The sequence below is a fragment of the Colletotrichum orchidophilum genome (genome assembly GCF_001831195.1).
Source record: "Colletotrichum orchidophilum strain IMI 309357 chromosome Unknown Scaffold_78.1, whole genome shotgun sequence".
NCBI lineage: Eukaryota > Fungi > Ascomycota > Sordariomycetes > Glomerellales > Glomerellaceae > Colletotrichum > Colletotrichum orchidophilum.
The window spans coordinates 14,796-28,919 of NW_019173034.1; the positions used below are offsets into that span (position 1 = coordinate 14,796).

Consider the following 14,124-nt stretch of genomic DNA (forward strand, 5'->3'; position numbering starts at 1 on the left):
ACTGAGACTGGTGGATTCGAAGAGCAACCGGAATCTGTCCCCGTCCACAAATTCGACGCCTCCATGGCGGTGAACAGAGGCCTTGCAGGCCACCATCCCACGTACGGCTATCATCCCGCTTGTACGGTAATCTTCAGAAGCAAAAAAACTTCGTCTCCAGGGCAATGACTCTTTGGAAACGAAAACTCTGCGCTCTGGGCGTGAGACGCAGTCAAAAGTATCCTATCAGTTGTCACGATGTGCTGAAGAAAGGGAGCGAAGGTCCCGCCACAGGACATTGCGCCTTCAACCACGTTGTCACTTCTCACTAACCTCCACACGCAAGCGGAAAGTTTATGGCGCATCGCAGAAACCCGCAGCGCATGCGTTATCGTGTGGCCCCCAAACGGATCCAAGCGATCAAGATCCTGTGTTGCAACAGGCCGAACCGTCACTGGCACCTCGGACCCTTCAGTCTACGATCGCAGTCACTCTCCGTTTGTCCGTTGCAGAGTCGTAACGATATCCGCCGATGAATTTTTACCTCTTGATATCACTCAGTAACGCCAGGTTTTCCCAACCTTTCATTCAGGTCTGCATGCTTGTGGGCGATACAGGGAACTGGGATCTGGTCTTAGGGTTCATGTCCGAATGGTCGACAAAGGCCAACCGGTAGGAAGACAAACTCTCGGTTGCTTCACCCAGCCACTTGCATCGTCTTCTTCTGCTCTCCCAGCCCCGAACTGTTGGTTTTCGAAGTTGGAGATGTTGACTCATCGCTCCCTGCCCGAAGGGTTGGGCATGGTTGCTTCTTTCGTCCCACTTTTTCGTCCAGTCGTGCCTGGCAGACGACTCATCCCAGGTTGGCGGTGAAGCTGTCCAGGGATTCCTTTTCCCTGTCCCTTCGCGCTCCTTTCGCTCCCCTTCCAACCTGCATGTCCGGATTCGGATCCCTTGCTTGCCCGCCGGGGGATTTGACGTTTTCTTTGGTTCCCTCAAGTTAAAAACAGATTGGTTACTTGGGTTTGCTGGCTCCGGGAGCCACTCATCTGTACATTTGACGGATATTCTGAAACGGAGCTTGTTGCCTGTTGCATACGCAAGATGCGCGCCGCGCGCCGCGGGTAACTAGGTTTCCGGACTATCCCTCTGATTCATCTCTAGTACTCTACAAGCTGCAGAAAAACAGGAGGAAATCTCCACTGGTCATACGACTGAGACTCTTCGACGTCACGGGCACAGAATGTTCCCTCTCTCGGGTGAGGCGGTCGATCCGATTCTAAAATTAAAGGAATACGGAAATGTTCGGTGCTTGGCGGCGGCAGCTCTGACTAGCTGCGGATACTAACGCTGAGCTGTTGCGATGGCCATCGAACTTGGGGGAAGGGAGTCGAGATGTGTCAGGGATGAATGCTTTTTCTATCAGAATATTAGTGCCGCTCCAGTATTGGAGTATTAGTAACAGAACGTGATGATTCCAAATGGCGCCCAATGATGTAGAAAATAGAGAACCTAGCAGGCTTCCCAAACCCCCTATATCCCAGACTGCTTTTCAAACAATTACGAGCTTCTTTTGGTACGGAACACTTGCTTTGATGAGCTGAAGCGCGAGAAAATGTTCAGAGCACGTGTTTGAGTAACGGCAGGTGCCAGTATCGGATCGGCGCGCTGAGCCTGTGCGACAGCTTGTTTTGCTCTGCTTTTTTTCTTCTCTCTCTAATTGGAACAATGGGCCTTTCTCGGATTTCTCGGGAGGCACATGGCGAGCTTCGTGTCATTGCATCTGGTTTATCATGGGCGGGCTTGTCGATGAATGACCTGAGTGTGCATAATACCCTATGGATTCCCCCAATGTATGATGTAGCTTTGTCTTGAAGCTAGAGACATTGGGGTGTCAGGAAAGAGTGAGAATCAGAGCAACATTTGTTCCCCATCGGCTGTATAGGGGCATGGTTATTCATAGAATAATATGTGATCCGGAAATGAGTCATCGATTCATATGGCCGTGGCTGCGTCGATAGTCTGTTCCTTAGATTTTAAATCAACCTTTCAGCTCGGAATTTTTGAATAGACCATGCCAAATCACTCTTTTATTTCTCAACTAAAGTGATTCAGATGATTCTTTTTCGAGAGTTTGCGCAGTGCATGCCTTGTCTGATAGACCTTGCTGCCAAAGTCTATGTAAACATGCCGTCTGTGTGTGGGGAGATCAGACGTCCCGAGCTCTATACACATGTCGTCCGAGCTTCAGGGTTTCATTAGAGAAAGTCTAGAAAGGGGTATGCCATTGAACATCTCGATGGGAGGTTATCGATCTGGCGAGATCCGGAACCGAGATGGGAGGTTCATTGGCCTTACGGAGCAGCACACTTCTCAGTAAGCTGAATTATGTGCAAGTCGGCCGACATGTGGCGATCCAACGAATAACATGATCAAAAAATATGAACTACATGGAATGTTCTTCTGTTTACGTTGTGCTTTATTCAATGGACGTAGCTAGTCCTTGGGGAATGAAATGCATGCTGAATCCTCTGACGTGCCGGAGTGAGCTTCATGTAGAAGCCTGTATACGGAGCCAGGTCAGAGAATGCTTGGAACGACTTGACAGTATCCTTTTGCCTGTCCTGTTTCGCTGAATCGAAGGAGGCATGCTCCGGAACTGCCGTCATATGCAGTCTTCACACCTGGTGTAGACAAGATGTGGGAGAGTCGGTTCCAGCCATCCTGATATTGACGAATATCTGCGCGTCCGGAAAACATCAGGTTGACCGACGCAAGACGATTCGGGTTCACAAACTCTCCGAGGTTCTGACCTTGTCATGACAGTATCTCATTCAGTTGCAAGAAGAGTACTAGAATCCACTCAAGCTCCTCTGCTCTGGATACGGCTGCAGGCTGCTGGCCGTGAGATCCGTGACATGTTGACGCTCTTCAGATGCATCGAGAGGGAGGGTGAGGACGGGAGAAACAGGCGCGACGGTTTTGAAAACGGTTTCGTCGTCCGATGTTGAAAATTTAGGTTCCGTCATGTCCGGTCTTTTCCCACTGACAGCTGACCGTCTCATGAAATACCATCGCAAAGGACCCATCCAGAGGCCAAAGGAGGGCCCTGTGAGTTTTGGTCTAGGTTACTGGATTTCGGATTACAGCAGAACGTGTAAGCCAGTAGGTTTTCCGCCACGGTCCTCGAGCACAAAGAGAAGCATGCGGTTGCCTGTGATAGGCTCGTCACCGTGGCATGATGTTTTCTTCTGGTATTCATGTTAGGAAGAGACATCCCCCAGGCCTTCCAGTACTTACAGATGGAATATCAGTTGTCTGAGCGGCCGGAACCAAACACAGCAACTGGCCGTAGGTCCAAGGACAAGATTCTGAACCCTTTTACGAGACTGTTGTTGACTCCAAGTCAATGACAACCAGAAATTCCACCCCCTTTTATATACAGGTATCTCTAACACACAGAGTGAGATATTCCAGAGGATCGTACTAGTTATGCTTGACTGTGTCGACACCTCGCTGTTTTCGATTAAAAAGGGCCGGCAATATGCGGAACTCTCCATGCAACTCGACGCGTAGGAGGAGTAGGCGACTCCAGTCATAAAAGTTTTCTGACAGAAAATGGTTGTCCAAGAGGACCCAAGTGAACGAGCCATAAGTCTCTCTATCGACGTGAAGTAAACTTCAGCGCCGCTTAAGACGTTATTTATTGGACCAGTAAGACTTGTGTAGATTGTTGCTTGTGTAACGACTGATGGCATGCAGTAACATGCAGCAGTCTACTCTTATTTTCGAAATTGACCACGCGAGATAGTCACTAACAGGATTTATACCATCAAAGTCGAGTTTCTCCCAGAGTCAAGGATGAGCGAAAACTGTACATTGTGAATTCCCAGCCAGCTGCGGCTGACCACACCCGACATGGCATCGTCGGACCTTCTAGGGTTCATAGTGTCTTTGGTAAGATCAACTACAGAAATGGCGAAGTGGACGCTTGAGCATTCCTCTTTCACTTTCGATGGATCAAAAAATATCATCCCGTCAAGTCAACTGTGATTTGTTTATGGAATCGTCGTCTACCAATAATTTCTCTTTCTGAGTCTTCCCTCCCCCCCCCCCCCAACCCCAATGGCCATTCCCATGCGTGACGATTGGTCGATCGCCTCTCTTGATGGTGTGACTCAAGACCTTGCCTGGCCTCGTAGCAAATCCGAAACTCCAATATACAGCCCGTTCTTTCTCTTTTCTCCCGGGGCTGCTGCAAATGCAATGCGTGCTTGTGTTTTAAAAAAGCGTTCCCTTAGTTTTCTTCTTGTTGTCGTGTTTGGCTCTGAACCCCGTTTGCTTCTTAGGCTTTCTGTGGTAAGAGCGTGAACCAAGTTGTCAGATGAGTCCAAAAGCAAGCTTTCCAGAAACAGATATGCTGAAAGGCACAGTGGAACGGCCATCATCTGTTCAGGTTCGATGCTCCTAACCGCCGTGCCCGACTCGTGTGCATAAATTGCCTATCAAACGCCGGCAAGTTGCATCAGGCGCTCGCCAGCGCGAAGGTTGGCATATTCGTAAGCCTTGGACTCGGGTGGGAAGGTGCCGTTGGCGGCCCAAAGGTCAATCAGCGGCTGCATGGGCTCGAGCTCATGAGGCTTGAGCATGTCGAGGGCCGTGGCGGTCAAGATGAAGTGGCTGAAGCAACTGTTGAGAGATTTCTCGAGGTTGAGGTGGTAGAAGGGCTCCGTGAAGTGAGCCCAGTAGAGGTGAGAGTAGACGCGGAACATCTGGCGGAAGATGGTCTGGCAGACGTCGATGAAGTTCTGGGGAAAACCTGATCGCTTGCCGATCCAGTCGGGCTCACCGGGGTTCGTGAGCTGCGAAAGTGGCGTGGTAGTGATGTTTGAATTGTGAGCGTACGAGACGCCCGAGGGGTCCGTCGGGAAGATATTGGTGTCGTCAATCTTGCCCGAGATCCATCTCTGCATAAGAGTCATGTATTCGTAGGCAGGAAGCTCGACAGGCTCACGGCGGCTGTTGAGCCAAGTGAATGAGTGGTTCCTGCGAGGGGTTAGATCGTGTCGAATCAAGATGTCAGCGAGACTTACGCTCCAGCGGACATTCTGGGGCACGTAGTGCCGTTGCAGATCGTCGAGCCATCTTCCTCCTTCTCGTGGAGAACACGGACGAAGTTCCAGAGGTTGCGGTAGTGCTCGACCACTATAATGGTTAGCTACCAGGTATATAGGAGCAAGAATAAATACATACCTTGATGAGCGATCCACTCGCCTTGTTCAACCGTCTTTGGTCTCGCACTCAAAGTCATGAAGTTACCCTTGACGATATGCTTGCCGTAGTTTGAGTTCAGCCAGACGGGCATAGGCCGCGGCAAATGGTAGGAGCCGAGGAGGCCGTCGCCGTCGGACAAGCTGCCCTGGTCGTCCATGCCAATAGAATGGGCGAGGGAAGGAGAGTTGGGCAGAGGCGGGACCTTAGGAGCCAAGTTGGTAGATGACTGGCTTCCCTGAGAAACGGTCGGTGACGTAGGCTGACCGACGGTTGAGGATGTCGGAGACTTGTTCGAGCCAGGCGGTTTGGCGGCTTGGCCCCGGAAGCGGGCGTTGCTATTCATCGGCGTCTGGTTAGCTGATGGAATCTCACGACCATAATCAACACTCCAAGACATAGAAAGGAGTCGAGCATGATGGTAACGCCGACCACTAGGCCAGCTACCGAGGGGTACCAGGCCTCAAGGGTTTGCTCCATCCATGTTGAGAGGACCTGACTGAGACACGGCATCTGCGCGTCCCAGAGGCTTATTCTGGTAATGGAAGGGATGTCTGAGACCTGTGCCGACGAGGCCACAAGGCACTACTAATGGTTTTGAGATTAAAATATTTCGCGAATATAGTGTTTGATGAAGTTATTTGGGGGGGAAAAGGTTAATTGGAGGAAAAGAGTCCGCGGGTTTTTGGAAGTGTCGTAGTTTCTGGAAGATAGGCTAAGATTGCCCGGCTGGATCGGATCCAAGGGTAGTAAAAATGTGCTGCTCTCGAGAGCCTCGAGCTGATGAAGATGATCATGTGAGGAAGGCGCAGGTCTGAACATGTGCGTGAGGGCGGGTCCATACCAGACAACTATCTGGGTGTCATGGAGCGGTGAAGGATCAAGATGCATCTTGCTGCGCTCTTTGTCAGGGAGATGATGAAGGGATTCGAGACTTTCATCTTGTTTCCAGCAGTGATCCGTCCTCCTCTCTTTGGAAAGTCCTGCTCACTCAAACGAAACACAGGCGTGGTGAACATCCAGTCCGGCTCCCGTGGTTGTTGGGTACGGCTTTGGCATGATAGCAGAGTCGGTCAATCAAGACCTTCCAATTGGAGACACGGTTTCTTGGCTTTGAGTTCGTTGCTGTCCATTGCGTGTATCCGGATGTTTTGTGTTGGTTGTACCACGCTGATGGTTTCGAATATGCCTGGGTTTCTTGTTGCCACCTGTTTCTCTTTCCGCTTAAAGTTGAGGATGTATTTCGCAATTGGCAGCCGAGCTGAATGATTGGCAAAGGGCAATGCTGCAACCAAAGGCAATCAAAGCATCCACTCTCCACTGACCTCACACATATTTCTGTGACTGATGATTCCAAGCCTGACATATGGCGGCAGCAGTAATGTCGAACATAGCTGAGGGAGGAATTCGATAGCTCCTCATCCTCGAACAAGAAACCGTCGACAGGACCCGAAGCATGCCGATCGAATGCCCAGGTCTGGCTCGCATCTTCATAGCGGATGTTCTGGCAATGCCTTCATGTGTGATGATGCACCCCATGTCTCGGCGGTGGTGGCCGGGCCGTGTTGCATGTACCAAAGTACGGGCTGCTGCGGCACTAGCCGAGAAATCAAACTTCACAGCTGTCTGCTATGCAGCCGCCGTAGATCGCTCGATGGGTTCTCCCTCTTTCCATCATGCAAAGAACAATGAGGGGAAGGGGAAAGAAACAATTCGCATATTGGAAAGCAACAAAAAGCAACAGATAGCAACAGAAAGACAATGAAAGGCAACTCACATTCCTGAAAAGAGGTTCGACATGATAAGAGGAAGTATCGCGGTGAGGGGGAGTCGGATGGGGTTATAAAGTTGGGTCGACCGGCGCACCTCCTGGGAAGAGTAAAGAGGCTGGGACCGTCGAGTTTCAGCTCTGCTGATTCGAGTTCAGTCCGTTTGATAATCGAAAATGATCGGATATCGAGCAAGGACAGAGGGTTAAGCTGAAAAGGGGCGATTGAAGGTGAGCTTCTTCGGACAACGTTCGCTCCTGCATCCACGAGGAGTAGCGGCATAAGAAACGCTAGACTTGAATTGTCACATTAAGCGAGCGCACGGGCCTAATCCCCACAGCATTTGGGTCCGAATGGTATGGCTCCATCGCCATTGGGCTCGCGCTACCTAAGGTAGATGCGAAGGAAGGAACGTTTCTCAGCCTCGTGTGGCGCAAAAGAGGTTGGGAGATGAAATGCACAACTTGGTTGTTATTCTATCTCCATTCCTCAAAAACAAAGAGGAACAAGGTTATTTGGAGATATTGCAAATTTCTTCCAGCGACTACCCCGGGAAGTATCCACTCTAGCTGGCGTATATACCGAAACTGCAAGCAAGTGTGGCGGTGCCTCAGCCTCATCGATAGGTACTTGAACTCAGGTCGCTGCAAGTGGGTCAGAATTTGGGCAGGGATCTCTCAAGCCTCACTCTTCATCTTCTTCTGCGCAACAGGAAAGAAGCTGGGCTACCTACCTACCAACAACGCCCAATTGACCCCCAACCTTCCATATCAAACACACTCCATTGCCCGTAGCAAAACCAGCGCCGTCATGTCAGATTCGGAAGAATTGAACGAGCTTCCCGAGGATGAGGAGGAGGATCTCTTTGGTGACGCGCCAGCAGATGAGGTTCAAGAAGACCGGAGTCGCGCCGGCAGCGAACGCGAAGACGCATCCGACCAAGATGAGGGAGACGGCTATGGTAGAGATGACGAGGCCCCACTACCCGCTGATTATGAGACGAAGGTCATCGAGGCTGTTGAGATGCAGCGTCATCGCATTCCCAAGGCGAAAGACCAGAGAGTGAGTTAATGGAAAAGTTGAGTACACCCGGCAGGCGCTGACAATGATCAGCTACGATCTCTTCGCGTCCCGAAATTCATGAAAATCATTCCAACGATTTATGATCCCGACACTTTCGAGCCCACTGAGCACGATATCGAGAACGCAAAAGCCGACGTACCAAAGGCCGACATCCGTGTCCGAAGGCAGGGAAACAAGCTGCAAAGCAACACCATGATTCACAGATGGAGCGATGGTTCTGTGACAATGACAGTCGGAGACGAGCATTTTGAAGTTTCGAACAAGGCATTGGCTCCTGGCCCTGACCAACCCTACTCTGAGCTTCAGGATGGACACTACTATGCCGCCGCGGCGGAGTTGACCAGTAACTTCCTCATGTTCGTTGGACATGTTACCGATCAGTATATTGTACGACCCGGAAAGGAAGTGGCGGACGACGCTCTCGCCGCACTCGCTGAGCGCATGGCGTCGATATCGCAAAAGCCTCAAGAGAAAGATATGATCATCAACACCATCCAAGACCCCGAATTGCGCATTAGACAAGCGGAGCAGGCAGAGAAAGAGCGCATGAAGATGCAGAGACGTCGGGAGACACAGACTGCTCGCATGGACGCTAGCCGGGGCTTCGGCCGCAGTGGAGGCCTCTCAATTGGCGACCTCGAGGGTGGAAGACGTGCCGGTGGTTCGCGAAAGAGAGGCATGCCTGGCGCACCGAAGCAAAAGAGAAGACGTCCTGAGTATGACTCTGACGATGATCTGCCTTCTGGTGCTCGCAGAGGAGACGAATACGATATGGAGGACGACTTCATTGTGGCGAGTGATGACGAGCTCAGTGAAGTAGATCACGACGATGACGAGGAGGAGCTCCTCGATGAGGCACCACGATCCAAGAAGCGACGCGTTTCGGACGACGAGGACGCCGATGGAGATGATGATGACAACATGGAGCCAAGTGGTAGAGGAAGACGCCGTCACGTTGTCGAAGACGACGACTCGGAGTGAGGTCATCGACGATTAAGGGGTATGCTTGACCGCGGCTTCAAGTTGGTCGGAGATCATCAACGTTTGTACTATACCAGGGCATTCTCTTTCTTGCAAGCCGCGACTGTAACTGCATTCAAATCCATGATTGGCATGTGGAAGACGAGCCCTTTCGATGAGTTTTGATTTTCCGAACCTGATGAGGCAAATCATGTAGTTTGCTTCGTGATAATTGTCCTCCGAGTCTTGACCGTACTGAGACTGGCGCGAATAAGCGGCACGACACATGCGGCGTTTGACCTTCGTCTTTGTCATCGCTCTCAGACCGGACCGTTGGTAGCTGATTTGACTTTGTTGGGACCGAACAAGTAGCACATCATTGTGGCTCAATGATCCAGCGGGCTCTGCATCCTGCGCTGATTTGATAAACTGAAAAAGTCGAACACTATGGCATCTCTCGGTATTCACCGAAATGCATGTTGAGTACCTTGTGGGACCTGGGTGACGTGAAGGCCGTGGAGCCTGGATACGGCGGAGCTACGGATACCTTGCACTGTCAAATTGCATCCATTGTCACATGTCGAAGCTTGCCTCAGGGGGCCTGGGGCATTGGGGCGGCACAGTCTAGGAGCTGACGGAGCTTGGCCGCCCTTCCCCCAACTTTACAGCTCGGGAAGCAGCGCAAGTGTGTGGGGTGGGGTCTCGTGGTCAACATGAACCATGGCATTGCGGGCAACTGCAGCACTACACTGCAGCAACACACGGCACTGGAAGCGCAGCAATTGGGCAGAGAGGGGATCCCCAGGGGAGGGGGGACCTGCTGCAGCCTGCCCCAGATCATCCGGCAGCATCCAAGGGAACGTCAAGCTGAGGTGGAAATCGGCGGGAGATCCGGACGCTGCTACCTGGTTTCCAAGCAGGTGCAGGCGTAGTCGTGTGTATCCGTTACTCGTTTATTGCCGTGGGCCGAGCCAAACCACAGACAGCTGCCTGTCGTCGGCACGGTGGTCGAGTCGAGTCAACAAGTACCTTTTCCTTCTCCAATTTGGCATAGAAGAACACACGGGCTGCGAGTCGTCCCTCTCCCGCAGATCAGCAAAGACACGATTCTCTCTCGCGTCTCTCTCCTTCTCCATCTCAGTGTCCACCATCCGCTCGCCCGCTCGTTCGTCCGCACGCGCGCTCCTTCTCTCCTTGAATTCCGATCTCATCAGACCCGCGAGAGTCACCCTCAACCCCAGTTTCGACGTTGCAAACCTGACGTCCCTCTCTCCGTGTAATTACCCATCAATCTACCCGACCTACTACCTATCATCCAACCTGTCTTATCCGTCCGACCTTCCGTCGGAACTGGAATGCAAGCACCCTCCTAATCAGAGACACGACGCTCGCCTCACTCGACCCGCCCATAATGCCATAATGCCATGACCGCCCAATATCACTCGTCATTATCCTCATCAGCATTGCTATTCCCCACCAGCTTGGGATCCTCCATGGTCTTCACCACCATAGTCGCCGTCGCGCAACCATGGGAGTAGTCGTTGCGCTCTGGCAAGTGGCCGTAGATGTGACGCAATTCTGGCAGCAGGTACGTGTGATGATTTCTTGTAAAGCCCCGTGGCAGCGTGGCACCGCCTCCTCATTGGACACGGGCTTGTTCGCGAGCGACAGATAGCTTGACTTGCCCGTACTGCAGCTGACCTCGATGCGCATCTGCAGAAACTCCGCGATTGGTATACACGCAAGACCCCCGTCGAACTATGGCTCGAACTCCTTCGCCATGCCGAAGCCTTCGAAGACTGGGAAGAGGCGGCCCTGCATCTAGATAACCTGCTTGGACTGGACCTGTGGTGAGAAAAATTGTCGCCTCGTGTCAATGTCTCACAAGCACATGCTAAAGGCTTCGTGGTGCAACAGGAGGAATAACCCAACGTCCAAGTACTATGACTACCGCCTGATCAACGAGCGCCTCAACTCCCTCATTACCGCGAGAGAAGACGGGAACCTGAACCAGCTGGTCAACCTCCTTCGATCCGGCCTGGTTCGCAATCTTGGCAACATCACTGCCCCGACCCTTTACAACCGGTCCTTCGCCGGCACCAAGTACCTGATAGAAGAATATATTACGCAGATTGCTGAAGCGGTCGAGGACATCACCCATTTGCCAACGACACCTGGCTCCGACCCTCATGGAGCACCCGTTGGATTGACAAACCAAATGAAGCTGGATTTCATCCACGACACTCGCCAGGCTTTCGGTAGGAGCACGCTTGTCCTGCAGGGCGGCGCCATATTCGGCGTGTGCCATCTCGGTGTCGTCAAAGCACTGTTCCTTCGAGGTCTCCTGCCGCGGATCATCACTGGAACCGCGACAGGTGCTCTCATTGCCGCGTTGGTGGCCATTCACACTGAAGAGGAGCTTCCCAACGTGCTCAAGGGAGAGGGTATCGACCTGTCTGCCTTTTCTGGAAAATCCAAGTCTGAAAAGGGCCCGCAAAAGGAGCAGTCCTATGCAACGAGATGGAACACGCTTCTGCGGAGGCTGAACAGATTCACTCGGGAAGGCTATTTCCTCGACGTGAAAGTATTGGAGGACTGCGTGCGAGCCAATGTGGGCGACCTGACTTTTGAGGAAGCGTATAATCGAAGCAAGAGGGTGTTGAATATCACTGTTGCAACTGCCGATCAAGGCGGTGTTCCGACGTTGCTCAACTATCTGACAGCACCAAACGTGGTAAGTACTGGGGTTTCTCCAAAAAGGAAGCGGCAACGTACTGACACGTATAAGCTTATCTGGACTGCCGCAGTAGCTTCGAATGCTTCCACTGCAACACTTTATGGTCACCGGGAAACCACAGTTCTTTGCAAAGATGCCCATGGCAACATCGTGCCTTGGGCGCCCGCAAATACCATCGACTTCCATCACTGGACTCACGTGTCGTATTCGGATCGCGAGTCACCGCTTCTGAGAATCGCCGAGCTGTTCAACGTGAACCACTTCATCGTCAGCCAGGCTCGACCTTACCTTATTCCATTCCTGCAGAGCGACATGCATGGCCCATCGCTCATGGAGACGCGTAACAGCACGACGTCAATTACGGCATTCCTGGCTCGTATGGTCGGGTTGGAGCTCAGACACCGGCTGCGTCAGCTCGACACGTTGCGCCTCCTTCCGGCAGGCATCCGGCGCTTTCTCGTCGACGAACAGGTGCCGGGAGCGTCTATGACACTAGTTCCAGAAGTTACTGCCGGCGACTTTGTGCGCCTGCTCGAGACACCGACTAGGGAGACACTAGATTACTGGATCTCCAGAGGGGAGCGGAGCGTATGGCCCGCCGTGGCTGCACTTCGTATTCGTTGCGCGGTTGAGAACGAGCTAGACAGGTCCTATCAGACCGTCCGGAGGTTGAAGGCGGGCGGGCTCAGGAGGAAGGGTTCAACGGCGGCGGCGGCATCAATGGACCATAACAACAAAGAACGGAGGGCCAGCAGCCTGGGGGCCGCGTATTGACAGCATTGATGTCAAGCAGGCTGCGAATCGCGGCTGATCACAGGAGGCGACGACAAGGGAGCTGCGACTCGAGGTATTTGCCATGGTCCTGGAGCATGCAACGTCCACGTTGAAACCAGACGCGAGGCTAACTACTCCACGAGGCGCACTGCAGTTGGGGGCGGCTTATACACAGATACAAGTAGATTGTGGTTGGCTGAGGCGGAAGCGAACATGCAAGCTCAACAAAGGGCACGGCGTTCTTGATACCATGTGGGTATTGCGCAGGATTGTGCATGTACTGGTAAGACCCATCGGTAGCGATCGACGTCAAGATGTTCTCGAAGCTTGCCCTATTGAGTTGTCGGTCAGGCTTGGATGTGGGCTCCGCGAGGTTCAGGAGGTGCAGGAGGTTCAGCTCGGCCGGGATGAGTGGAGATGCGATGGGTGTTCATAGCTTGTATGACGAAGAGACGCGTCCGGTGACGAGTCTGATGACCCAAATTCACGAGAGCCTTTTTTTTTTTTTAAACCTCATACCAAACCTAGAGACAACGGATGGGCAGCTGACGAACGCACATTGAGCATGAAGCATGAAGAAGAGCGGAACCGTGAACGCCTTGCCGCGCGCCCTCTCCGTGCAGGTGCCTGCATGCTCGTTTATCCCTCATCAGAGTCGCAGTTGCCCCCATCGACACTTGTGAGCCTTGCCAATGGCCCGGATGGCTAGGCGGAGGTTTCCGGTGCATGAAGCGAGCACACCCTACAGGGTCAGCAAGCAGATACAGGTACGAGAGCGTGAGAGCGATTGGGAAAGGGGGCTGGCCAGTGAACGAGGAAGTGACGGCCTGCATATCTTGGGCGGCGCTGCGGCGGCAGCCGGCAAGGCCCCGGCGCGGCAGAGATCGGCACGTCGCGCGCTAGAAGCCTTCTCGAAGTTCATGAATGGGGCAGCCAGGAGGACCGACGCTAGGATTGGTAGGCAGGGCTGGCGGCGATGGGTTGGGCAAACAAAAAATCGGGGAACCTCACTGCCTTAGTTTCCTTTTCCCTGGGTCATTCGGCACAACGGCTCTCGAGGCAGGGCCAGGAAGTATTTCGCGCAGAGGTCACGAGAACCCGGAGGGTGCGTGGGCCTCCTCCTTCTCGAGCAAGGCGCTCTCTTTCAAAGGGCGCTGGTTGGCGGCTGAAGACCCTCGATCCTCAAGCCGTTGTTATCGTTGCATGCCAAGGGGCCCGGGGAGGTATTCCGGGCTGCCCAGGAGCACAACAATCTCAAGGGCCGGCCGGGTCGGACATGTCGCCATCCTCTTTGAGCGTTATTTCGAGGGCAGTTTAAGAAGCTGACAGAGGTGGTCGGTCGGTCCGTTGCCAAATACAGCGTCGCAACGTGTAGGAGTCAGTCGGGAGTCCTGCATATGTCCTAGGATGGGACAGAGTTTAGGACTCGCGCCCGAGAATTGTGGCTCCGGGTTTCGAAGCTGCCGTTCGGTGGTGCCCGGGCTCTGTGCCGTCATTTGAGAAGGACCACGTCAAGTATTTTTCCTGTAGCAGCAGGAGTTGGGCCCCGTG

At 52.9% G+C, this 14,124-nt stretch overlaps 3 protein-coding genes across 3 annotated transcripts; 2 read left to right on the forward strand and 1 right to left on the reverse strand.

Annotated features, from left to right (window-relative positions):
- Window positions 1-4,484: 4,484 nt before the first annotated feature.
- CORC01_08885 (Mob1/phocein family protein) lies at window positions 4,485-5,650 on the reverse strand (the record flags this gene model as incomplete). The annotated part of the gene is made up of 3 exons (XM_022620515.1): window positions 4,485-5,025; window positions 5,073-5,184; window positions 5,233-5,650. 3 exons carry the CDS (start codon window positions 5,648-5,650, stop codon window positions 4,485-4,487), a joined length of 1,071 nt encoding a protein of 356 aa, XP_022472905.1.
- A 2,179-nt stretch (window positions 5,651-7,829) lies between these two features.
- Window positions 7,830-9,083, forward strand: CORC01_08886 (uncharacterized protein; the record flags this gene model as incomplete). The annotated part of the gene is made up of 2 exons (XM_022620516.1): window positions 7,830-8,081; window positions 8,133-9,083. The coding sequence occupies 2 exons, from the start codon at window positions 7,830-7,832 to the stop codon at window positions 9,081-9,083; spliced, it is 1,203 nt and encodes a 400-aa protein (XP_022472906.1).
- A 1,507-nt stretch (window positions 9,084-10,590) lies between these two features.
- Window positions 10,591-12,573, forward strand: CORC01_08887 (patatin-like phospholipase; the record flags this gene model as incomplete). The annotated part of the gene is made up of 4 exons (XM_022620517.1): window positions 10,591-10,650; window positions 10,782-10,912; window positions 10,980-11,796; window positions 11,851-12,573. 4 exons carry the CDS (start codon window positions 10,591-10,593, stop codon window positions 12,571-12,573), a joined length of 1,731 nt encoding a protein of 576 aa, XP_022472907.1.
- Between the last annotated feature and the right edge of the window lie 1,551 nt (window positions 12,574-14,124).